This window comes from Vombatus ursinus, unplaced genomic scaffold (genome assembly GCF_900497805.2).
Source record: "Vombatus ursinus unplaced genomic scaffold, bare-nosed wombat genome assembly UNPS02009062.1, whole genome shotgun sequence".
In the NCBI taxonomy this organism is placed as follows: Eukaryota; Metazoa; Chordata; class Mammalia; order Diprotodontia; family Vombatidae; genus Vombatus; species Vombatus ursinus.
In genome coordinates this window covers 13,643,564-13,671,023 of record NW_020948840.1, presented here as the reverse complement: position 1 = coordinate 13,671,023, position 27,460 = coordinate 13,643,564, and the positions used below count along the sequence as shown (strand labels likewise).

Genomic DNA, 27,460 nt, shown 5'->3' with positions numbered 1-27,460 from the left:
GCTGCTAGTGAAGAGGCAAGGGAGAGGTATAAGATAATGTCCTTATTTCTACCTGAACAAGTATTTCATCATTCTGGCTATTTCAGTGATCTGTGAGACCAATAAACGAAGAGATAAAGAAGCCAACATGTGAAGAATACGGATTAGAGAACAGGAAATAGAATGTATGATAGGGGTACTTAGGTTCATGTTCCTGTCTCCATTGTATCATCATCCTAGAAGTATGATGACAACTTTCAAAAAATCTATTCCTTCTGTTAATGGAAAGGCATAAAAAGCAAATAAATTAATATGGAAGGAGAATTCTACAGTTTTCCCAAAGAGAAACATACAAAAAAATGTCATCCTTATGCTATTCAGATTATAGCAGAAATTTCATCCACATTAAATGATGATTCCACAGGGCAAAATTCTTCTAGATAAAGTGCAAAAGCCTCATTCTATCAAGCATTTGTACCTTGATTCGTTCAGAAGCTATGGCTACTATGAACAAAAATATAGATGAGAATTATTATAGGTGACATCTATATAACATTTTAAACTCTTGCAAAGTGCTTTACATGGATTATCTCTTCTTATTAATCTATCATCAATTCAGTATCAAGTTACCAAACATAAATAGGTAGCTGTGGCACAGTCACAAGAACTCTGAATTTTAAGTCAAAGGACTCAGGTTTAAATCCCAACTCCACTACTGACAATTGGTGTATTTTTGGTAAACTAATTTAACCTTGCTGGGCCTCGGTATCCTCATTTACAAAATGAGAGAAATGGATAAGATATTTTCTAAGGTCTGCAATAAATCTAAAGCTTATGATCCCATGTTCTACTACTTTTAACAGAATAAGAAGACTTATTTCAAGTGCTTCAAGATGATAAAAAATAATCTTTTTAAAGTAGACTTTCCTGACTAGGAGAATTCAATGATCTCATTGTTCTACTAAACAGGATCATACCTGAAAAACAGACAAAATTTTCAAAGGTATGTAGCATTGAGCATATTCAGGAAAACTAAATTTCTAGGATCTTGACAATAGCATAATTACCCCATTGTTATGAATAATGAACTTGAGGAACTCAGATATTCATGCACAAATAAAGATTATGACTAAGCTCCCATGGTTAGTAACTACTATGACTTAAAAATTAAGCAAAAAATTCACCTAATAATCTTACTCTTATATAAAAGTAAGATTGTGGCAGAAATAAGGTTCAATTACGTAATGATCCAAGAAGAAATCTGATGTAACAACTTGCTGGCAATACTAATATACCTGAATATACTGCAAATAATATACACTTAATAAATGTTTGTTTATGATGATGATGATGATGATGATGATACTAAAGGTGGGTAAGGGGATCTTGAGTTTTCTTTCAGCCATTAGACATTTTAAACATCTAACTCTGGCTATTGCTAGAAAATGATTATCCCCTTTTCTCCGCAAGAAATGATTTCTCCCTCCTCTGATGTCCCATAATACTGAGCTTGTATTTCTTTTATAAGTCCTATAAAAGTTGAGCTCTTATTCGTTTATAAGTCCTATCTCCCTTATTAGGCAATCAGTCCATTGAGGGCAGGAGTTAAAGGGACATCTGAGTGCTTTTCTCATGACAAGCACTCAATAGTTATTTGCTGAATGAATCTCGATAAATTTTATATGAAAATTTTATTTTATTGTGTAAATATTAAAGTTTCTAATGAATAAAAACAGAGAATTCAGAACCACAATTAACAAAATTCATTTTTTTCTTCATGAACAATATTGAATTGGATTTTTTGATAGATATATGAATTTCCAACAGCTTATCTTCTGCTATCTAAACCCCTCTCCACTCCAAAATTTTGAAGAAGGCAACCTGAAGGATTTTCTCCAAGCAAAATCCTTAATGACAACCTTAATAAAAGAAATACTTGCTCCTGAAGTAATATAAATGACATAAGATTAAAGACCTGTGTTTTTTTTCCCATTAAAATCAATAAAGAATGGCAAAATGCTTCAGAATCTCTTTAAACTCCTGAAGTCCTAGAATTTTTTCTACATTGAGGAAACCAAGATTCTACAGAAGTGGGAAACAAAAAAGTAGCCATCAGGATCATGTATCCTGTCATCATCAGTCACTTGCCTTGAGGATCTACAGGGATGGATCAAGAGAAAAGGTAAAGTAGTTTATGTGTACAGTTTAGATTCTTGTAAATTTAAGAACAATAACTCTTCATCATGAGGAATTGAAAATCTCTCTAAAGAACAAAGGAACTCAGAAAACAAAAGCAAAAAGACAAAGATAAGCATTTAAATGTTATTAAAGTACAAGGGTAAGCCTCAGTACCAATGAAATTTCACAATATAACATTTTTTCTCCAGCAACGATACTCTACATATTTTAGGATGAACTATGAAAGAATCCTGGATCTCATCAAAAACAAAAGATGTTCCTTGAAGTTTCAACCTAAGATATGAGTTCCAAATAACATCGTCAAATACATAAAGAATAATTTCTTCTAATATTAGACCAAGAAGAAAATATAATTTGATTCTGAGTGACAATGCATGTTGACTAACAATAGCAATGTATTTTGAAAATGGTAGGCAACTTCTTTTTTCTAACATACAAGATAAACTGGCAATAAATAGAAGAGCTCAGCATTCAGGTAACAATAACTTGCTATGTCTTAAAGAGATGTTCTAAAAGATACCAAAAATGTGCTAAGAAATTGTAAGATAGGTGATAATAACAGTAGACCCAACATAGTAAAAACTGCTCTTAAAGAGGTATATTCAAATAGAAAGTCCTGAGAGATGCTTCCTTTTTTCTCTGTGATCCATCTCCTTCAAGAGTCTTTACCTTTCAGATCATGTTAACAGAACAGAAGACAGTTTGACTAGAAGAGTTTCAATATCCACAAAATTGCAATCTGTGATGTGGATCTCTAAAGTAAAGATAACGCTGGACAAAAATCAAGCAATAGAAAAGGATAAAAGGGGGGAAAAAAAGGAAAAGCACTAGTGAAGCACAAGAGGATCTTCTATGGTTCTTGGTGGCACTGTCACCAAGAAATTCTCTCTTCAGAGACTCTACAGGAACGTTCTGCCTGGGGACAGCCTAGCAGATCTAAATCCTGAGAGGTCTTGTTCATATATTCACATAGGCAGAAACCCTCACAGTGTGAATCCATTTATACCAGTCGCCTTTGGAAATTTGCTCATCAACCCACTACTACTAATTATTCAAAGATAATCAAGTAACTTTTAAAAATATCACCATTAGGTAATGCTAAGACTTTCAAGAGAAAATTATAAAGAACTGAAAACAGAAGCTTAACGTGACAGGGGATACCTTTCGTTACAAATGCATACTATCTAACATGATATGATAATATAAAGTCTACAACTTACCCCAATGGCAGAAATCAGAAGAAACCACAAAGAGATTACTAGGATCCGCTAGATATTTACTGAAGAGTTTTCCGAATTCCTGTTCTTTTGACTCACTCAGAGCTCCAACCAATACAGGAATAATGGTAAACTCATCCTTATGGCTTAAAGGAAACAGGGGAGGCAGATGGTCACATTTAATGTATTCAACAATAATAACTTTTCAAATATGTTCATATTAAATAAAGAGACCGTTTATTCAAAGTACTGAATTGGTAATAACAGTTAACATAATATTAGTACCCTGAATATATAAAAGCTATAAATTGAATATTTTAAAAGGCAACAACAAAAAAAAAGGTGAGCAATCATGGACAAAAGATTATGTAACCACTGAACACAACTTATAAAATATGTGTATGTAAACATGTACATATATACTGATGCATACAATGCTACACATATTAAATACAACATCTTTAGAAATTCTAAAGTACTGATGAATACTCTCAAAAGCAAAAATATACAGTGCACATTTTTTTTGGACTTCAAGGACTTGAGTCCTTTCCTATCATTCACCTAAGCTGCAATCTCCCAACCACAACTTCCAGGATCTGATCTGCCTTACTGGATCTTTAGGTTCCCTCTCCATCTCATCCACCTCACTAGACTCCACTATGAATATTACCCACTAACTATGATCTCATTCAATCCTCTAAAACCAAAAAGTGAAACCAGCTTAAAAAAAAACAAAACAAACAAAAAAACCCGCGGATCACCTGTAAAATTCACCATCTGCATTTCTGTATCTGCACCAGTAAATAAATGTGGAGGAATATAAAAAGGCTATGAGAATTTCATTGACAGTCTTGGGTAAATCTAGAGTTTATGGAGGTGAACACCAATTTGTAGTGATAGGACAAAGGTAATGCAAAAAAACTCAACTATATCTCACCTACCCCATCTAAAATGCAAGTAAGTTCATAATCAAGTATCATGGAAATCATAGAAACTTCCAGCTGGAAAGGACTTCAGAGATCATCTAACTCATCCTATCTCCCACCTCATGGAGAAATCACCTTTACCCTAACAGCTTCAACTTTCAACTTTCCAGGGACAAGTGAGTCACTAATTTATAAGACAATTCATTCCATTTCTGGAGAGCAATAATATTATAAACTAAAATCTGCATCCTTGGAACTTCTAACAATTGATCCATGCCATGTCCTCTGGAGCCACACAGAATAAATCGGAAGAATCTTTTGTTCCACATGAAATTTTATCAAATATTTGAAGACAGCTATCATATCTTATCTAAGTGTTATCTTCTCCAGGTTAAATAAAAATATTGTTCATATGACAAGGTTTGAGGTCTCCTTAACACTCAGATTTCTCTCCTTCTGAACACACTCCAGTTTTTCCATATCTCTCATACAAAGTGGCAACAAGAAACGAACAAGAACTCTAAATTTGGTCTGGCCAAGGCAGAGCATAGTGGAACTATTTATACTTTCCAGACGCTATAGTTCTATTAATGGAACTGAAAACTACATTAGTTATTTTGCCAGGCAATCCAAACTCTTGACTCATATTACACTTAGAGTAAACAAAAATCCCCAAATCTTTCTCACAAAAATTGCTGTCAAACCAAATTTTCCCCTACCCACTCCCACCCTATCCTATACTTGTATAGTTGCTTTTGGGAACCTAATTATAGGTCTTTCTATTTATCCCTATGTTTAGTTCCATATGATAAATACAACCTAACATTGCAATTTGACAATATCATTTTGAATTTTAATTCTATCATCTAACACATTAATTATTCCTCCCAATTTTCTGACATTCATAAATTTGATAAGGTTGTCTTCAAGATCTTAAAAGACACTGAAAAAAATACTAATAAAAAATAGACATAGCTGAGAACAAAGTCCTGTAGCAAACACCTAGAGACCATTTTTCCAGGTTGACATGAATCTACTGGGCAAAATCATGCAACCGACTTTGAATACAGCTAACTATATCACCCTATGTAACATCTTGGTCACAAAGGTAACATGAAAGCTTGCCAACTTCCTTTAAAAAAAAAAAAAAAACAAACCATAATTATACTGGTTTCACAGCACCTAAACCATATGTCTTGCCCATAATATGTACTTAATGAGGTTAATTTGGCATTATTTAATCTTAATGAAGCTATACTGACTCCTAATAATGACAATTTTTCTTTCTAAATGTACACAAACCATGAGTTTTCCTATTCTGGTCAATTTTGTCAAGAATCACCATTAGATTCCTGTAGTTTTAGGCAATTATTTTGAAAACTAAAACAAGGAATGCCCTTCTCTGGTCTCCCAGGGCATGCTGAAGGTCTGAGTTTATTTAAAAAAAAAAAAAGCTTCAGTTATCACTTTCAAGTTTCTTCAGCACACTATAAATTTATCAGTCAGGTGCCAAGGATTCCTAGGGCACCAACCCTAAAGTCACAGACAGGAATATACCAGCCACATCATTCTGGTGGTTCAAAAGGTCTTAATGCATGTAGAAGCCCTATCAGGAATAAATTTTGTCCACCATGAATGTCACTTGAGTCTCACCTGCCTTCAGGATTCACATTAGCTTATGACTCAGATCTTTTCTATGCTTTTGGTCATTCTAATTTGTCTCAGGTATCAGCCAACTTCCACAATACTGAAACAATAACTCCTTTTTGTCCTCTCTGGAAGTCAAGACGTTGCTTACACTACTCCCCTGCCACAGTACATGTGGACACCTGTTTGATCTTCATCATAACCAGTGTGCCCCAACTTTGGGCAATCCCTTCATTAGGCCCAACTGCTGCCAGGGCTTGTCCAGAATACACTGGTCCCTGCAAATCCTGAAGGCCCAAACAAGTTCCAAAGCCCTCATTTTCTTAGGTCTTAGCATTTTTCTGTGGAACACAATAGTATGACCCAAGAGATTTCAATCCATTTAAAGCAGTTAAGTTTTATCTCCTCATTTCTCTCCAGCCTTAATTACTTCTGAGCCATGTGAATGATTATTCTTAAGAAAGAAAACAGAACCACTACATGAGCTGAGTAATTCTGCTTTCTGTCATGTGACAGGAGATATGGCATAGGTGAAAAGAAAAAAGGGCCTGGCATCAGAAAAACTGAGTTCAAGTAATCTTATCAGCTACTCAATTTCTAGAAGCCCTGGTCACTTCATCAGTAAAATGGAGACCAATACCTAATTTAACTATCACATAGTTATGAAAACCAAGTGAGATAATGCATGGGAGAGTACCTTGTAATCAATATTACTCTTAGAGAATATAGTATTATTCTTGGAGAAAGTCAACTTAGTATAACAAAAAGAGAACAGGACTTGGGAGTCAAAAGACCTGAGGTTCAAGCCTTGACTCTACCACCACCTAGCTATGTGACTTACTCTCTCTAAGCTCAACTGCCTCATCTGTAAAATGGGAAAAATGATGCTTGCAGTACCTATATTGTAAGGAGAGCATTATATAAATGACCAAGTTCTATATAAATATGAACTATTATTATCATCATCATCACTTAACTTTATATAACCTACCCCAAGTAAGGGGACTATCCCTTCCTTATTCCTCTTCTTGGTAGGACATAAATAAGCCCTTAAAATCTGTGAAATTTCAGTTTATTTAGCACTTTAGCCTTTTTAATACTCTCCTGTATTTGTTCTTAGTTAAGCAACCTTCATCTCATCTTTTACAAAAGATCCTTTAAAACAATGTTAGAGAGTTCTCTTTGCAGGTATATCAACCTTCCTCAGTATTTTCTCTTTTCTTTATCTTCAAAGTCTTCCATAGTTATACAATCAGAATGCCTTTAACAGCTTCTTTTACTTGCGTGCCACCATTTCTGAAGTTACATTAACATGCTGTTTATACCTCTAAGCTTTTTGAAGGTTACTCTTCTCAAGTTTAGCACACATCTCAGCATATTTGGGCATTTCTTGGCTGGCAATCACTTGCTTCCAAATTTCATGTCACTTCTACTTCACCAACTCCTGACTGGAGTTAGAACTGAGACCAACATAATACTACCCTTCACTGATTCCTCTATCTTAGCCTTTTATCATACAGCACGAATGTTAAATTTTTAGGGAAGAAAGAAAGAACTTAATGGGACCTTTCTTTTATTGTTGAAGAAGTTGGTGTGACCAGATAAAGAATAATTAAAATGGACCAAAATACATTAGCTAACCAGAACCTTTCTTTCTAATGTTTCAGTGGTAATGAATTTGCTTACATGTTAGCTATTCAATGTTTATTGTTTTAACAGCATTTTACTTAGGAAGATAGAAAGATATTGTCTGCCCCAGATTACAAAACTTTAGATATCAGAAATACCTGTCCAATGTTGCTCTATACAAGACCTAACATGATACCATGAGCAAATAAAACACTTAATAAATGTTTTCTGATGTTAAGACTCATGTCTAAGGGTCAAATTTTCCCATGGAGTCAGGACATTTAATTGATGTGCAGCAGAGATGCAATTAAAGAGTATTTAAAAATACCTAATATTAAATATTCCTTAAACCAACATTTCACAGTGTTCTATGATATAAAATAAGGGCTCAGTGAGAAAATGTGAGAAAACAGGCAATACAAAATATGTTTATGAGTATTTATGTATGGTAAATTTTCAGCATGAAAATATTGAATTTTCTCTATTTTCTTCCAAAATGTTGTCAACTACTAAAGCATATTGTTTCCCACCCCCTAGAACAAACATTTGTATGTTCCAGCTACGTAGCTCCTGCCTTATCATGTTCCACTGGCCACACTAGTTTGAGAAACATGGCCTTAAGTAACTTAATTCCACAGTGTCGGGTTACATTCTGGAGTAGAATATCACCTCCACCTTAAAAAGCCCCCTAAAATGAATGTAGTTGAAAGGATATTTGATTTAAAGTCAGAAAACATGGGTTTAAATCTGAACTCTGTTACTATCTGTGTCTCAATTTCTTCCTATGCAAAATGGGGGATTTCTATCGTCCATACAAGATTCAAATCCTATGACTGTTAATCACAAAATAAATAGGTATGCAGACTCACTTGCTATGCTCTTTCGACAATATCTCTATCTATGGAGCATAAAAAAGTGAAGAAATTGACAAAGGAGTCTGTCTTTCTTTAAAGAAAGTGAAAGAAAGAAAGAAAATTAAATGGGTGCTTTCTTAACCCTTCACACCTTGCTTAAGTAAAGAATAGTCACAAAGAGTTCTCAGATGATAAGAAAAAAAAGGGGGGGAAGATTATCGCATTCCATTATCAATTGAAATACTCCTGATATAAGTGCATTAATCTCATAGTCACCAGAGATCTCTAAGTTTCAAGAACAATACCCACTCCCACTTTAGTCACATTCTACAAAGTACCTATAGTGACTGAGATACTGTTTCCTAACTAGGAACAGTTAAAGAGATCCTTAATGAAATTACGGTATGAAGGTACAGAATGTAACTGAGTAAGTACCTTTTTTTTGTTATTGTTGGGTTGTTGTTGGGTTTTTGCCTTTTTTTTTTGTTTTGGAGGGAGGGACACCTGAAGCAGGAAACCTAGAATATAGTACAGTTAGTAATACCCTATCTCTCATTCCTCTAGTGAGATAGCTGAAAGTCTAATAGAATGAAAAGTTATTCCCTCACTCGAACAACCCCTTCTGAACTACTCTAAAAAACATAGTTCTTTGCTAACAATGTGACCTGTCTCCAGGCGACTCAGCCACACTTGTCAATCAGCTCCAGCTTGGAGCCATTAAATCCGCTTATACAGAAAGAAATTCACACACCATGCACAAAAGCAAGATTAGGCTTACCCTTTTCTCCATTTTTCTTTCTCTTGTTTTTCCACAATTTTCTACCACTCTTTGTATATTTTACTCTTTAGTCCCTTGTTACCTAACTGTATCTAGGTATGTCAAAGAATGAAAAGCATTAAGAAATATTGCTGTAATAACTTCTTCATATTTAGAAGAAAAGTGTCTAAGATTCAAAAATCACTTGGAGGGATGAAGCCTGGACTATTTTCTTCAACTGTTGATTAATATTCAAATGCATAATATATTTATTTTCATGTTCTCTTGCAAGACCACTTTTTTCTCTCCTACTTCAAGGAGAAATGAAAGAATTTTTCCCTCCACATAATCACCTTTGTGAAGGTTGCTATCTAAATCAGCACACTGGCAAATCATAGATACTTGAAGCATTTGAATAAATACCACCCCCAACCTCTGTTAAAAGCCTTTAGAATATGAAGTATTAATATTAGGCAACCTAAAATCATGAAAATTTAGAAAAAAACTTATGAAGAGTTTAATACAATAAAATACTATAGGCATATTGGAAGGGAAATTACCTATGGCCTGCTATAAGTAGTTGTATATGAACTATACAAAATTTTTCATCCTCTTTTTAGTTAGAAAATAGCTGTAAAAAACTAGTGAATTCATCTAAGTATAGTAAATCTGTATTTTAATACAAGTCAAACATACTTTTATTCATTTGCATTGCTCATCTATTGTTCTTGCTTTTCAGCATAAGCATTAAAATGAATGGATTATAGCTCCACCAACTAAAGAAATTTCCACCTTGAGCAATATCATTTTCTTCAATTTCTGAAAAATGGTTCCCCACTGAGGAGTGGGTAATATTTAAAAGGAATAAAGTGTGGAGTAGGGAAAAACTAGAAATAAAAGTAAACATGAGAAAAAATTAGAAATAACTTTAGAGAACAACAAAATTACTTGCTCTAAATACCTAAAATAGGTACTATGCTTGATATATAATTTATTCAGATCTATTCAAACAATTATAAACAGAAAAGTAAAACAAAAAAGGGCACAGTCATATAATGGTGGTAGTTCTAAACAGAATTTAAACCAACCAATTAACCACTGGAAAAAATTTTAAAACTTCTGGTTTATTTCCTTTACTGTTCTGGAAATGCCATTCCACTTCCACTCCCTGTCAAAACCAGCATTTCATTACACCTGAAAAGAGCTCCCAGACATTATTTCCAGACACTATTTTTTCTAGCCTCCACAGTTGTGATCATTACACTATCATCAGAAAATTTACAAATTAACAAAATATTAGAATCTAGAGCAAATCTAAGCTACAATTCAATTAATCATTTATTAGCTGCCTTTTCTTATGCCACTATGGGAATACAAAGACAAAAAATGAAACCATCTCTGCTCACAAGGAAGTGGCTGGAAAGAGAACTATGAAGCCTAAGCTCAAGAAAGGAAAGATTGCTGAATAAAAATTTCTATAATGATAATTAATTAGTAGTGAAGCTTTGGTGCAGCCCTCTAATGTGTCTGTCTTACATTCCTTCTCAATTACTTTCAAATTTATGTTTTCAGTAAAAACCCATATTTGAGAATAGGATTATTTTAGTAATATTTTTTAAATTTTTAGTTCTTCTAGATTTTAAATGTTTTTTAGTAATTTTTAAAAAATCATCTTAATAATCATTCTTATTTTTACCTCTTCAGTTTTTGTGTGTATATGGAAATAAGTTATAACTCTTTATTGACTGGTTGTATTCTTCCTATCTATCCACCCCAAACACCTTGAGACATCTTGCCATCTGCTCCCTTTGCCCTTCTGATCCCTGCAACCACCCCAACCTGTAAGAGTACCCTCTCTGCAGATTTGAGACCACAGCTCTCTCTTTGGATGAGTTTGCCCACTTGGCTCTGGAACTCCACCCTGTGGAAGCAAACTCACCAAAACTTAATCTTAAACTTAACTTAACTTAACTTAACTTAATCTATCTAGCTGGCTCTAGATCATGCCCAGACATCTTGGGATATCTTGTCATCAACTGGCTGTACACCCCGAGTCTCTGCCACCTCTTGCTCTGATAATAGTAATCAAATCAACAGAACCATTGCTTCTGGAAGGAGTGTGACAATAAACTCTCCTATGGCTCCACTTACCATTAATGTAATAAGACAAAAACTCCTTTATCTGGCTACCATTCCCCTAAATGTGTTTTGTCCCCCTATTAAAATTTAAAGTAAGCTCCAGCATCCCACAAATAGCAAGTTGTATTGCTCTGCTACCACCCGGGTGCAGAAGCCATCATCCTGGGGAGGGTTAGAACATCCCCACCAAAAAGAATACCAACTGGAAGTTAACTGATGCCACCTGGGCAGGCCAGCTAGCCTGTTATATGAAGCAGCAAGGTGAAAAGGAAGGGGCAAATTCACTGCCGTACCCTGGTTAAGACAGTTCAAGACCCTTTATCCAAAAGGGCAGAACACCCCAGGTCAACAGCCCTTTGTAGGGCTTCTGCAGGCACCAAAGCTACCTTACCAGTTCAGCAGCCTGAACTGCTAAAGACCCAGAAAACAAAATTCTCAAAACCAAAGTCCTTGGTTCCGTCAAATGGTTCAACATCAAAAATGGATATGGTTTTATTAATGGAAATGACAAAAATAAAGATACATTACCATCTGCCTTGGCACAGCACCCTAAGGACCACTGTGTATTTCCATGTGCCCTATGGTTGAACCCTGCTGTATATTGGTCTCTCCCTAATGAAATCATCAGCTCCTTTAAAAGCAGGGACTGTCTTACTTTTCTATTGGCATCTTTGTGATTAGTGTCCAGTATATAAATGCTTAGTTATTCACTCATTTACAGATTGCAAGCTCCCTGGGGGCAAGAGGAGGAGTGATAGAGATCAGAAAAGGCTTTGTATAGAAAGTGGCCTTTGAAGAAAATAAGAGATTGCCCTAAAACCTATTTTGAAAAATTAACTATGTCTACCTATTGTGAATCTAATTATGAAATTTAACCAGGACACCAAGACTAACACTGAAGTTTACTAAATTCCAGTGTTTTCTCCCACTTTAAAATCATATTCCATAGTTCTAATAAATTGTAATTATAAAAACAATTATCTTTTATATAACTTAAGGGGTAAAACCTAGAGATCAAGAGATGCCATGTAAGGTAAAAATAAGTTTCTAAAATTCTACTGTACCTAACTGGCTCCAATTTCTAAATGCTGACTTTTAAAATTTATTCCCAAAGAGAAATCACAGAAAGTACTCATATTTTTATATTCAAGGGGAAAAGAACACATCAAAGGAATGGATATTCAATCTGCTCAAATTAGTGCTCCTGAATAATAAAATAATGGCTATTTATTAAAATCAGTGAATCGAGTATTCATTATTTGAAACAATTCACAAACTTTAATTTAGAAAGAATCCTTGTTGGGGCAGCTAGGTGGCGCAGTGGATAGAGCACCAGCCCTGAAGTCAGGAGGACCTGAGTTCAAATCCGACCTCAGACCAAACACTTGACACGTACTAGCTGTGTGACCCTGGGCAAGTCACTTAACCCCAATTGCCTTAAAAAAAAAAAAAAAAAAACTAAAGAGAAAAAAAAAAAAGAAAGAATCTTTGTTGCTATTGTTTAGTCATGTCCAACTCTTCATGACCCTATTTAGGATTTTCTTGGCAAACATACTGGAGTGGTTTGCCATTTCCTTCTCCAGTTCATTTTTACTGAATGAGGAGACTGAAGCAAACAGAGTTAAGTGACTTGCCCATGGTCACACAGCTAGTGTCTGATCCCCAATTTGTCTGTTTTGTTTTGTTTTGTTTTTTGGTGAGGCAATTGGGGTTAAGTGACTTGCCCAGAGTCACATAGCTAGGAAATATTATGTGTCTGAGACCGTATTTGAACTCAGGTCCTCCTGACTTCAGGGCCAGTGCTCTATCTACTGTGCCACCTAACTGTCCCTTCCAATCCCCAATTTGAACTCAGGAAGATGAGTCTTCCTGACTCCTGGCCAGACACGGTATTACCCACTGCATTACCCACCTGCCAGAAAGGAATCTTTAGAGATGATCTAATCCAATCTCCTTAATCTATCTAGGAAACCCCTTCCTCAACATTCTTGAAAAGAGATCATCCAGACCCTATGGGAACAATTCCAATAACTGGGATCTTATTATCCAATGAGGTAGCCCTGAACAAATAATTCCATCTTACTTGTGCCCTCTGAACCTACATAAATCTAATCCCTGTTCTATGTGGTGATCCTTCACATATTTGAAGACAGCTATGTTGTCTCCCTTAATTCTTCCCAAACATAAACATCTTTTAAAAAATTTAAAACAAAGATCTGCCTTCTCTCCCCACAATCTTACTCCAGACAAGAAAAAAATTCCCTGTTACAAACAGGTATAATCAAGAAAAACAAATTCTCACATTGGCCACGTAAAATAAATAAATGTGTATGCATGCACATGTACATTTGTGTGTGTGTATGTGCATGTATGTAGGTCTCAATCTGCACTCTGAGCTAGTCCATCAACTTTCTATCAAGAGGTGTACAGCCTGCTTCATCATGAGACCTCTAGAATCATGGTTGGTCATGGTGTTGTTCTAATATTGTATTGTATAAATTGTTCTACTCACTTCATTATATGTAATTTTATACAAGTCTTCCCAACCACTCCTTGATTATTTCTTACAGTACAATAGTACTCCATCATGTTAATATACCATAATTTATTTAGCCATTCCTCCAATGATATAGACACTCCCTTGGTTTCCAATTTTACTGGGGGCAGTGAGGTGGCACAGTGGACAGCATACCAACCCTGCAGTCAGATGGACCTGAGTTCAAATCCAACCTCAGATACTTACTAGCTGTGTGACCCTGGGCAAGTCACTTAACCCCACTGCCTAGTCCAAAAACAAAACAAAACCAAAAACCTGCTATAAATTTTTTTTCTATATATATGTGTCCTTTTCCTCTTTCTTTGATCTCTTTGGAATACAGACTTAGTAGTAGTATAGCTGGGTTAAAGCAAAGTTTAATAGTTTTCAAAGAATATTTAGTTTCAAATAGCTTTCAAGAACAAGGAGACCTGTTTCCAGCTTGAGATGGACATTAATGTAGCTGTTTTTCCACAGTGCCTCTAGCATTTGTCATTTATAACTCCAGTTTCTTTCAGCAGAGCTTCATATGATATGAATTTTTAGACTTTTTTCATCATGGTTGCCATCTACTACACATATTCCAGTATTGCAAATATCCCTCTTAAAAAGTGATATTCACTGATATAAAAACAGAATATATTGGGACTATTTGAATAGTAATCAATGTTGCTCTAAGAAAACAGTATTTTTCTTTAACCAAATACTGGAGAACTTTTTTTAACATTCAGAATTTCAAATTTTCAAATAATTTCTGTTAAGTTGTGCATTTCAAAAAAAAATCTCCTATGGGATGCCATGGCTACTACTATCAGATAGAAGAATGCCCAGAGCCTCAGGCACACCTTATTTGTTAAAAGGATGATGAGCAAGTATAAAGAATATGCTGTACCTAATTGAGGCTCTTTCACAATACATCAGAAGTCAAAGAGTATTTTTAAAGGGATAGCTTGAGGGGAAAATGGAAAGCAAACTGAAATATATTATATTATGACTGATATTCTTGAACTAAAAATCGATAGTTTCTAAAGTATCTCCAAAAACATTAAATTCCATTGGTTAATTTAATAGAAAGATGGGTTAACTCACTATCAAGATTTTAATATGTGGTTTTTATCTCCAACCTTGTCCTTAGTTTGCTTAAGTTAAGACAAGATAAAAAAGAAGAAAAACAATATAAAGGTAAAACTTTATAAGCAGCTAGCTAGTAAGATACAAATAAGAATCTGAAAAGGATACCAAAGTTAATGTCCTATTCGTTCCTTTCCACTCCCCTACAGGCTCTCCCATGGTCCCACCAGCCCCCAAGTATGGAGTAAGTACAATGTGTTTTAATATTTTACTGGGATATTTAAATAATTCAAATAAAATCAAGATTTTCTAGGTAACTCTGACAAGAATACAGAGTACGCTTCTGAGAGGTATTCTTCTAATATCTCCAAAATAATTATCACCTTCCAGTTCTGCTGAATTTATAAGACTATTTAAGGCATGAGATAAAACAGACGTAAATACACTGCGTTGTGTTTTCAAGATGTCTGCATGCCAAATGTTGGCAGCACCAAAATGTGTTACATTGCTACAGTAATAATGATTTTTTTTACAGTGAACATAAACAGTTTTAAAGTACTATATTTCTCATTCTTACACTTTCCAAGTTATTAAAAAACATTCCAATAGCTCCAAAAGTCTGGGAGAAAAGTAGCAATAAAAAAACTTATTTAACAGAGCAAAATGCAAAGGAGAAGCTATGATGTGATGTTATAAACTTTCCTAGTTAACTACATTTTTCTAGTAAACTAGATGGCTTCTACATGTCCTAGTTTAACCTTAAGAGATGCAGAGGAGGGAAGTAAGAGGAGGGGAAGAAGGGTGGATTAATCTCCTGAAATGCAATTACTCTTCTGAAAGCTAAATATTGTAAGTATCAAAGTCTTTTATTTAAAAAAATATAAGAATTTCAAGGTATGGTTGTCATCTTATTTTTCAGCATTACTAAAGCTTATAGAATCTAACATGGAATTTACTATATGTTAAAGAGCAGTTAAGAACTTGATGTTATCTGGCAAGTTTAAGGAATGGGACAGAATAATTGTTCCAACTTCGTAGTAGATAACTAATATGTATTATCAATTTCCAAAGAACTGGAATAAAATATATTTCATACCGAAATTGTATTTTAGTCATCAGGAGAATGGCAATGCCTTATCAAGAGATATAAAAGGGAAAGAAAGATGGAGGGAAGGAGGGAGGGAGGAAGGAAGGAAGGAAGAAACTATCAAATTTGTGGGAACAATTGCTAATACACTTGGTAACAGAACCAGGAGTCAATACGCTCTCAAAAAGTGTAACAATGGACCAAAACCAACTACATGAAATGTTATAGAAATAAATGTAAAGAATTATATTTAGATTCAAAAATTTAATGGCAGAATTCTTAGGCTAGGAAGGCTACCTGATTTGAAAACAATGAGAATAAGACTTGATTTCAGTTGACCACAAATCTAAAATAAGCCAAGTGATTAATATAAACTTGTGCTGTATTAATAAATCAAATCAACAAATTGTTCCTTCTCCAATCAAGACTGTATGTCTCTATGAATAGAGTACTGATCAAGGGAGATAATAGTTTCACAGTACTCAAGTCAGAGGAACTGTGGAATACTGTGTTCTATTCAAGGTGCCCCACTTTAACAGGAAAATTTACAAACTAGAGCATATCCAGAAGGGCTGTTATCAGGATGATGACTATTTGGAAATCATGTTATTAGGAAGGGGTGAAGGACCTTCAGATGTTAACCTAGAAGAAAAAACTAAGGAAAAACATAATATCTCTCTTCAAAAATATTTTTAGGCTGTCGTGTAGTTGAGAGTCTGTATAGCTCCAGAGGACAGAACCAAACAATAAGAGTTAGAGGAAAGTATATTTTGGCTCAATATAAGAAAATTTTCTAATAACTAAAGCTGTGTAACAACGGAACAACCTATAAGGGAGTGAGCTCTCTTCGATTTTATGCAGATTAGCTTTAAGTTCTTTTCCAATATATGGAAGGAAGATACTAGTTTAGAGAAATCCTCATTTAATAGAAGGTTAGCTAAGTCGGCTTTATCACACTAACAAAATAATCAGTTGAACCAAAGTACTCATATTTTACAAACAAATTGACCTATCACTGTCAAGAAAATCCAATCTCAAATGTTTATTTCATTTAAGTTCAAATAAATCAAAGAAAGATTATAATTCTTTGTCCAACAAATTACTTCATCCAAATTAACTCACATGTATATTTTCTTGTGGACTGACATATTTTAAACAATATACCTTTCCATGGCTTTAGCAGTATAAGGCAAATGCATTTCAATACTGTGTTCATCTTCATCTGTCTGCAGAGACATGCGCTCAAACATTCCTGTCTTCCATAGCTCTCCATAAACTGAAAAAATTTCAAAATATATTAAAAACAAACACATTAGCATGTACCCTCATTGGAAGTAAGGAACAAGACACAAAACCACTTGCATGGGATGGGTGTAAATGTGGGGGAATGGCTTTGATCACACAGCACTCTCTTTAATCTTCTCATGTAAATGTAGGCAACATTTTACAAGGCAAAAAGACATATTTATGTTATACAAAGACTAGGGTGTAGTTGCTTATGCTCCTTAAACAGGGCTTGGATAAGCAGTTAAAAAAAAACATTTTCAATTGTAAAACAGCTACATTCATATTATATAAAGTCACCTTTGTGTCTGGGGCTTTTAAGTTTAGTTAACATGGCCTGGCAAAACACAGCTGATAAAATGAGCTACTGTTGAAACATGGAAAAACACTGGTCTACCTACTCACCAGGTTAATGACAGACAAGGAATTTACAGGACTTTCAGTCTCACTCCCTCCAGCGTGTTAGGAACAGACATGTTGGCAACACACCAAAAGATGGAAACTCTCCAGTATATAAGCAGAGTATTCTCTCAGAACTTCAAAATGAAGTTCATGGAAGATCAGAACATTAATTTAGTGAGGCATCACACCAGCTTAAAAGGTCTCATAATCAAAGGCATGTCACACAATATTAAGTAACACTGCTGTTAAAAGTGTCAGGGTTTTTTTTTTTTTTAAAGCAAAAGAAGAAATGGTATTTAATTCTTAAAACCCTTGAGTTTAACATTTTTATTCTACCATAAAACACACATACCCACACATACACACACACACACACACACATACACACACACACACAAACTAACAACACCCCACCATTATTAGAGATACTCTGCTAAAAAGAATTTACAAATATTATAAAAGACAAATAGTGGAGTGACCATTTCTCTCAAAACTGCTGGTTTAAAAACGTCTTCCTACACTATCTAAAACCAAGAATATTTTAATGCTATAATATTTTCAAAATAATGTGTGTTCTCTAGAAAACAACCAAAATAGAAGACATAGTAATAACAAAGCTCTATTCTAAAAACAAAATCCTATTACTGCAAAAATGTAAGTATATCTTCATTATAAGCAAACCTAATCTACAGAAATCAACCATTAACCCTTGCCCTGACAAAGAAAAAAAATGATTAAAGAGTTTCTTTGCTTTATAAAATGATACACCACCACAAGACGTTAGTAAATGCCAAGGTTCCCGATTTCATTTGAAATAAAATGTTATTTCCAAAATATGTTTAATGTTTCTATTGTATAATGTCATGTATATCTATACAGAAATTATTTTTATTCGTATTTTAATTTTTAAAAATCTTAAGCAGAGACAAAAATAACATGCATGGTAAATTTATATGACAGTTTTCTTTAAAGGAGTGCAAAGGACAATTTTTTACAACTATGAAACTGGGGATTAAAAATGTTGATTATGTTGCCCTGAATATTACACAGTGATACAAATATCTTAACTCTTGACCTCCAGTGTTATTTTTTTTGCTAAAAACATGCTTATCTCTTTTTTTAAAAAATTCTGGGACAAAATTGACAGGCCTGTTTGTCTGATAGGTTTCTCAAGAAAATCACTATTTGTTATTATCAATGAATTTCAATTAAAAAAATATTCAGATCCTTTCATTTAAGATTCTAAAATACCTACCACTAAAACAAAAGCTATGTAACAAACTGCAAGCTTACTACATACTTACTCTTTTGATCAATACGAAGGTCATACAAAGGTGTTCTATATATATCCACACTGGAAAGTGCACATCGAGATAGGGGCACATGATGGGAAGGCCCAAGGATGAATATTCTCCGGCTAGGGCAATTTAAACAAAAAACAAACACAGGAAAATTGAACTTCTACAAAAACATGCTCCAATAAAAAAAGAAATCTGAAAAAAGTGATCAAAATTATATGCAGTATTACTTTTTTTTTCTATTTGGTTTCATTATCTAGTGAGAATCTCTCCTGCCATACAGGTACAATTACAAGTCTCTCCCTCATATAGAATGGGATACTCAACAGGATCATCACTGGACCCCGAGGGAAAAAAATTCAAGTGGTCAACAAAGTTAATCTACTCAAAATGGGAAAAAGTAACTAAAGCTCTATTCAAATTTCTGGTCTAAAGTAGTGGTGATCATCATATAATAAAAGAAATGAAAGACTCTCTGAAATCAACCCAAGAGGAAATTATCCTATGTTTCTCTTACAAAATTTAAAGGAACTTGCCATTTTAAATTTGTAGTAAATGCATATTGCTAAAGGAAATCTAAACCCACTACCTAATTTTCACATCAATCAACAAGAAAGGACTATGGATACAAATAAAATATGTGAAAGAATCCCTATTCCCAAGAAGCTTATACTCTAATAGTAAAGATAATGACGTATTATAAGTCTATATAAAATAAATCACCTTTACCTAAAATTTTTTAAGAAAATAGTACTTCTGAAGTAATAAACATCTAGCCTTTTACACAAAACACAACTACAAAAGATTCTGTAAGGCAACACTATTTTTGTTGTCTTTTCATAGCCCACAGATATAATGCTGTTAGTTAAAATTATGTAAAAGCAATACTAAACTCTACCCTCTCTATTTCCAGTCCAAGTAAAAGGCACTCTAAAAAACAAACAAAAAAGTTGACCACACATTTTTTTTTTGGTAGAGACTAAGAGATAAATTGCTTTTGCCTCTCAGTGAATGATAATTTCTTCACCAGGGGGGAAAAAAAACAACTAGATTCCCAAATGATGTGTCAAAAATCAAGCACAGACACTAGAGCACTGCACAACACAAAGATAAAAGATAATAGAGAATGGCATAGAATATGATCTTTCTCCTGTCTTCATACATTTACTACTTTTTTTAACTGATGAAAATTGGACTAGTTTTATTTTATCACCAGGATTTGTTGACTAAGGATTCTCCCACCCCTTCCTCCACCTCCTACCCCACCCTCCAGCAACATAATCATTTCAAAAAAACTGCATTGCAACTCAACAATTTGGAGGGCTAGAACAACTGCTACAAGGTTAGGGGATTTTATTGTTGTTATTCAGTCATTCAGTCATGTCTGACTCTTCAAGACCCCATGGACCAAGGCACGACAGGCTCTTCTATCCTCCACTATCTCTTGAAGTCTGTCCAAGTCCATGTTCGTTGTTTCCATGATCCTATCTATCCATCTCATCCCTCTGCCATCCCTTTTCCTTTTGTTTTCAATCTTTCACAACATAAATGTCTCTTCCAATGAGTCCCATCTTCTTCTTATATGGAGAAAGTATTTCAGTTTTAGCTTCAATATCTGACCTTCCAGTGAAGAGTCTAAATTAATTTCTTTTAAGTATTGACTGATTTGATATACTTGCTATCCAAAGGCCTTTCAAAAGTCTTCTCTAGCACCACAATTCAAAAATGTTGATTCTGCAGCGCTCAGCTTTTCTTATAGTCCACTTTTACAGCCATACATTGCTACTAGAAAAACCACAGCTTTGACTATGTGGACCTTTGTCAGCAATGTGACGTTGCTGCTTTTTAGTATGCTGTCCAGATTTGCCATTGCTTTCATTCCAAGAAGGAAGTGCCTTTTAATTTCATGGCTGCAACCTGCCTTCTGCAGTGATCTGTGAGCCCAAGAATAAAAAATCTGACACAGTTTCCATTTCTTTTCCCTCTATTTGCCAGGAAGTGATGGGACCATTTGCAAAATGGTTTGATGTTAAACATCAAGCCAGCTTTTACACTCTCCTCTTTCACCTTCACCAAGAGGTTTCTTAATTCTTCTCCACTTTCTGCCATTAGAGTGGTATCATCTGCATATCTGAGATTGTTGATATTTCTCCCAGCATCCTTAATTCCAGCTTTTGATTCATCCAGCCTCGCATTTCACACGATGTATTCTGCATGTAATTTAAATAAATAGTGACAATATACAGCCTTCTTATACTCCTTTTCCAATCTTAAACCAATCAGTTGTTCCATGTTTGGTTCTAACTATTGCTTCTTGGACTACATACACATTGATGTGGGTAACTAAGGGGTTAAACTAGTGAGCTAAACAGGCATATGGAAGAGTCCGCTTAGATCTAACACACAAAGACTGACATGCACCAGGAGACTTAGTAACTCTTCTATTTTCTTCCCTTATCTTTTGCTTCCTAGACAAAGTGGTTAGTACATTCTAAGTGTTCATAAGTGCTTATATTCATAAGTGCTTATACGGGAAACAGGAAGGACCAGAGAAGGGAAGTAGAAAATGATGACACTGAAGTTATAGCTTGTGCCAAGAAATAAAGGTCAATAGCACTTGGGTGCCTTAGTCCCTAAAACTTAACAAAATTTGTAACTATATTCAGTGTCTGTATCTTTAAACTTCCCCAAATATAATGTTAATCAAGAGTTTTGTATATTCCAAGCAAATTCATTTTCACTATCTAGTCAATTAAAACACTGGAGCATTAAGACATTAATTAAAAACCAAGCATATAGAAGTAGTACTTGTTGATGTTCAGTTGTTTCAACTGTGTCTCACTCTTTAGGGACCCATTTGGAGTTTTCTTGGCAAAGATACTGGAGTAGTTTGCCATTTCCTTCTCTAGCTCACTTTACAGAACAGGAAACTGAGGCAAACAGGATTAAGTGACTTGCCCAGGGTCACACAGTTAGTACGTATCTAAGGCCAGATTTGAACTCCCAGGAAGATGAGTCTTCCTGATTTCAGGTCTAGCACTTTATCCACTGTACTACTGCTGCTTTATCCACTGTACTACTGCTGCAACAGTAATACTTTTAGACTAACTCATAAATGCCTCTCAACTTTTAGAAATGATAATACTTGTTCTACAAATCAGTTTTCTGCAACATGAAAAGAATTACTACATATGTGGTCAGCAGTTAATGTGATCAACTCTTTTTTATTTTTTTAATTTACTGGATAATGAAAGAAGTCACTAAACCATCAAGAAAAGCATAACAGAACTCACCAACTAGACCCTTAATAGAAGGAAAAGGAAAAGAATGTATGTAAATAAGCTAATGAATGGCTTTACAGTGGTATCTTCACATATTAATGACAATCAGAAATAACGTGATAGGGGAGGGTGTAGGAATGATTTGCTAGCTAGACTACAAGCAATGTCTCATTCTTTGTGAAACTGAAAGACTTTTTCATTAGCTAATTTAAAAAGGGTTTTCTTGTACAAATTCCATCATCTAGAGGAAATTTTCTTTTTTTCCCCACAAGGAATTTTTATTATAAATGTAATAACCACTTACAAAAACAATCAAATAAGCACACGAAAAGAGGAATAAAATCTTACACAAACTTTCAGCACTTAAGGTAGAACCAAATAAATTCATTCAATCAATAAGCACTTACTAAGCATCTAGTATGTGCTAGACACTGAGGGTACAAATACAAACAATAAAATAATCTATCCAGGAGTGGAGAACCTTCAGGCCTTCAGGCTGACCTTCTAGGTTCTCAAGGTTGAAGGTTCCCCACCCGTTATACTTTCAAGGTGCAGCTAACAAAAAAGGAACAACAAAATGCTTTTGCTCAGCATCCCTTCAGAGACAGCTGGTGGTACAGCAGATAGAGCTGGGCCTGGAGTCTGGAAGACCTGAGTTCAAACCCAGCCCTACCTACTTAATAGCTGTATGACCCTGGGCAAGTAATTTAACCTGTTTGCCTCAGTTTCCTCAATTGTAAAATGGGGATAATAGCACCTACTTTCCAGGGCTCTTGTGAGGATCAAATGAGATAATATTTGTTAAAAGTACTTAGCATCAGGGTAGCTAGGTGGCACAGTGGATAGAACACTGGCCCTGAAGTCAAGAAGACCTGAATTTAAATCTGGCCTCAGACCAAACACTTGACACTTACTAGTTGTGTGACCTTGAGCAAGTCACTTAACCCCAATTACCTAAAAAATGCAAATAAAAAATAAAAAAAAGTTAAGGTGGGAGGGGAAACAGCGAGGTGGTGCAGTGGATAAAGCTCTGACCTCGGAGTCAGGAGGACCTGAGTTCAAATCCAGCCTCAGACACTTGACACGTACTAGCTGTGTGATCTTGGGCAAGTCACTTAACCCCAAATGCCTCATCCCCCCCAAAAAAAAGAAAAAGAAAAAAAAAAGAAAAAAAAACCCACTTAGCATCTCTTAGGCACTACGTAAATGCCTATTCCCTTTCCCTTCCAGGTAGTTCAGTTTCTGTTACCTCTAGATTTATTTTATTTTTTAAAAAATATAGTTGTAGTCAAGGTACATATAAGTTCTGGTTTTGCTGATCTCATCGCATCACTTTGTACAGATATTTCTGTATTTCCTGGTATGCTTCACATTTACAGTTTTTTTGCACTACCATAATAAACCATTATATTAATGTCATAATTTATGCCATCTCCACTTGTTGGATATATTTTTTTCTAAATTCTTGTGACTACAGAACTTTGACTATTTTGTACAAATAATGTTTGATGCTTTTGGGACAAAATTGGAATAACTGGGTCCAAATGTGTTATTAGTTTTAGGACTTAATGAATTTTGTTCTCTAAAATGTATGTTTGTGCCAGGCTAGTCATCAATGTATTAGCATGCCTAATTCCCCATAGTTTCACCAACATTCATTTTGATCATTTTTTGCCTTTTTTTTTCATCCAAATGAATAGAATGTGATTTCTTAAGCTTTTCTTGACTTCAATTTCTCTATTAAAGATGTTCACATCTTTTCATGTTTGTGTTTCCTCATTCACAAATAGTCTACCTATCCCTTTGGCCATTTTCCCAACGGGCACAGTGAAATGTCAGTTTTACAGATATGTATGACATCCTTACAAATTCTAAATGTAATACTTGTATCTAAGAGGAAATTTTCAAAGTATTGCTATATGCAAAAAAAAAATTTTTTTAAACTTTAGGAAGCATTTACTTATAAGGCTTATTAATCTGAGAATATTGCCTCTAAAGAATCTACATTCATGTATTTACATAAATACAGTATGTGAACATTATTTATATAGAAAACTATCATTTTCCTAAGTTACTTCATTCCCCCCCCAAATAGTCAAATATTTATCTCATGTAAAACAGTCAGTTGTTTTTTTAAGTCTTGTGGGAAAAGTTGAAGAAATGGTAACTAAAGAATAAAATATCTTCCTTACCAAGAGGAGATTCCTTCTTTCTCTAAATGCTTTTCGAAAAAGAATGAATCAAAATTATACTTACATCTTAATGCTCTACCTATCTACCTGAAATCTGGCACTTTTTATCTAATAAATGCTCTGAAATAGCAATAGGACATACCAATTTACAAACATGAAAAGTCAAGTTTCCACACTAACTTTAACAAATGATCACGTGAGTCATTAAAAAACAATTTTTAAATCAAAACTAAATTTTTTTTCTCAAAGGGAAAAACACACACAAGTGTGTGTGTGTGTTTAGAATTTTGCTCCTAGATTAAGACAAGCTCAACAACTTCTCATAAATCTGTTCATAAAATTATGATCCTTAAAGGGTCACTATTAAATAAAAGACTATTTGCTATCACAAAAACAAAGGTCTATTTTGTTGGTTCAAGTTCTATGTAAGATTTTCCATCAAGATTAAGCCCAATAAACAGGCAAATATTAATGTACTGCATGTAGAGATGGCAACACTTCTCAGTCTTAAGACATTAGTCATGAGTTATGGATGAAAAAAAAATCAGCACCTGATAACCAACCTGCTAGTCATGAATCCTTCTCAATTTAGTTAAGCTAGATCACACACACGAGGCTTTTCTAGTTTAATAGGACCATTGTTTTCCAATAGTACAACTTTCAATAGCCTCAAGTTATCTTAATAGCATGAGATGACAAAGGAATAAAGTTTCTGTCATTTTATACATGTGTATATTTGTATATAGGTACACTTCAAAATTTCCTGAATTCTCAATATGCTTATTTTCTTATAACATAGTCTTCTGTTACTAGATAAAATATTTCTAATACATTCTGCATTTACTAAATCATCCCTTCCCTTCCTCTAGGTCTTTACACTTTTAACAGCTGATGCTATTTAACATCTTTGTTCTTTTCATCTCTTTTCCTATACTTATGTTCATTACCTTCACTTCCAATTTTTCTTTGTATCTTAGGTTTTCATCATTATCTCTACTCTCATCCTCTTTGTCAATTTTTTATTTCCAATATTGCTTCCTAAAAGTTATCCATTACCACATACCCTGAAGACATGGAGCCCAAGTCAGCCAGGGTTGGATTACATTCAATTCAATAAATATTTACTGAGCACCTAATATTTGCAAACTAGGTAAACAACAGAGGACACAAAGATGATTAGGATACAGTTTATTCCTTAAGAGGCTTATAATCGAGATTAACATGACATAAGAGCAGGGCCTCATCTCTATAATCACCTCACTCTCCATCTCTTCAGTTTTTCCTTTACTTTTCTTTTCATATATCACTGCTCCTACCAACATTCCACTGCTAAGAGACAATGAATAAGAAATCTTTTTTCTAAAACTATGAGGACATGTTCTCAAACTTTCTGCCTTTTCTGCCTACTCTTTAGATTCTCTTTCAATCTCTTTACTCCCAATTAATATTGTCCCCTCTCTTATCCTTACATCAAATGTTGTACAAGGAGCTCTCTCTACACTCCCAAAAGGCCATGCTTTGCATTCTAAAATTCAGACACTCACAGGTGTGTAACATAACGTAAAAGGTTGGGAAACAATGTTCTATCAATACCTTAACTACAATTATACACAGTACATATTAAAAGCATAATTTAAACAACAGGTCTTACTGATCCCTATCCACAACATCATATTAGTCAATAACAACAATAACAAAGACAACAACTGCATTTATATAGCGCTTTAAGGCTTGCAAAGGACTTTACAAATATTACCACATTTGATCCGCACAACAAACCTGGTACATAGATACTATTATTAAGTCCATTTTTACAAATAAGGAAACTGAAGTAGGCAGAGGGTAATTGAATTGCCTATGGTCACAGAGTAAATATCTGGAGTCATATCTGAACTCAGGTCTTCCTGATTCCAGGTCTAGCCCTCTATCCACTATACCACCTACCTGCTCTATAAGCTCTCATATATACTGGGTTTGTCATCCATCCATCACAAGTTGTATAGAGTATAGAGCTGTCATCCATCCATCACAAGTCATCCACCCCACTCCACTCCAGCCCCATTTCTTCTTAGAATCCTTAGATTCATTCCTTCAATGATTCAGTTCAAATGCTGCCCTCTCTGTGAAGCCTTCACTTAATCAGTCCAACTGTTAGAGCTCATTCTATCCCTGAATTACACTTGGGGATTAGAACAACACGTAATTGTGTATGTGTTGTGTCCTCCCAATAAGCACATAAGCTTCTTGAAGGTAGCCTCTGTTAAGTTTCTGCCCTTGTATCACCAGCACTCAACATAGTGCTTTTCCATTTTTAGGTTTATCAGAAAAACATGAAGTTAAAATGACTTATCCCCTGGCAATCCTACGACACATATTTGAGAATTTAAATTGTAAATAAAAGGGAAGTATGAGGAATTCTGGAAAAGAATTCATAAAAAACATTAGTAAGGATATTATCCATTCCTAAAGTCAAATAATCAAAAAACACAAAAGCAATTTGCTGTGACAAAGCAATTATTTTTCATTTCCCAAACTTCTCCCAATTAAAAAAGAAAAAGAAAACACCTGATTGTATTACTTACGTAATAGATGGATCCACTTGTTTGTAAGCATGAGCAGCACAAGACCCACAGTAAGTATATCCTGCATGGCTACAAAACAAAATAATTTCAAAAACTTAATCATCCGTGTCAAAATCAAGATGTAAGAATATATTAGAGGAAAAGCAACAACTAAATGAATGATAAACATAACAAGATTTGAAATAAATATCAAGAAATAATGTAGCAATAGTAGAACTAAGCATGGTGGAAGGCCAGTACACAGGCACTGGGAAAGAAGATGAAGTACCACGTGATGAACATAAAGGGGAAAGGGAAAGAGAATAACCCATACCCCCCGACTCTCACACACACACACACACACACACACACACACACACACACACACACACACACACACA

General features: G+C 34.6%; 1 protein-coding gene across 1 annotated transcript in view; it reads right to left on the bottom strand.

The window, feature by feature from the left end:
* MEMO1 (mediator of cell motility 1) overlaps window positions 1-27,460 on the bottom strand; it is a 127,923-nt gene that overhangs the window by 24,187 nt on the left and 76,276 nt on the right. Inside the window, exons 3-6 of the mRNA XM_027850588.1 lie at window positions 27,081-27,149; window positions 19,032-19,144; window positions 17,206-17,317; window positions 3,399-3,541 (exon numbers count right to left, since the gene is read on the bottom strand). Coding sequence (XP_027706389.1) covers window positions 3,399-3,541; window positions 17,206-17,317; window positions 19,032-19,144; window positions 27,081-27,149 — 437 coding nt within the window. The remainder of the gene's footprint in view (window positions 1-3,398; window positions 3,542-17,205; window positions 17,318-19,031; window positions 19,145-27,080; window positions 27,150-27,460) is intronic.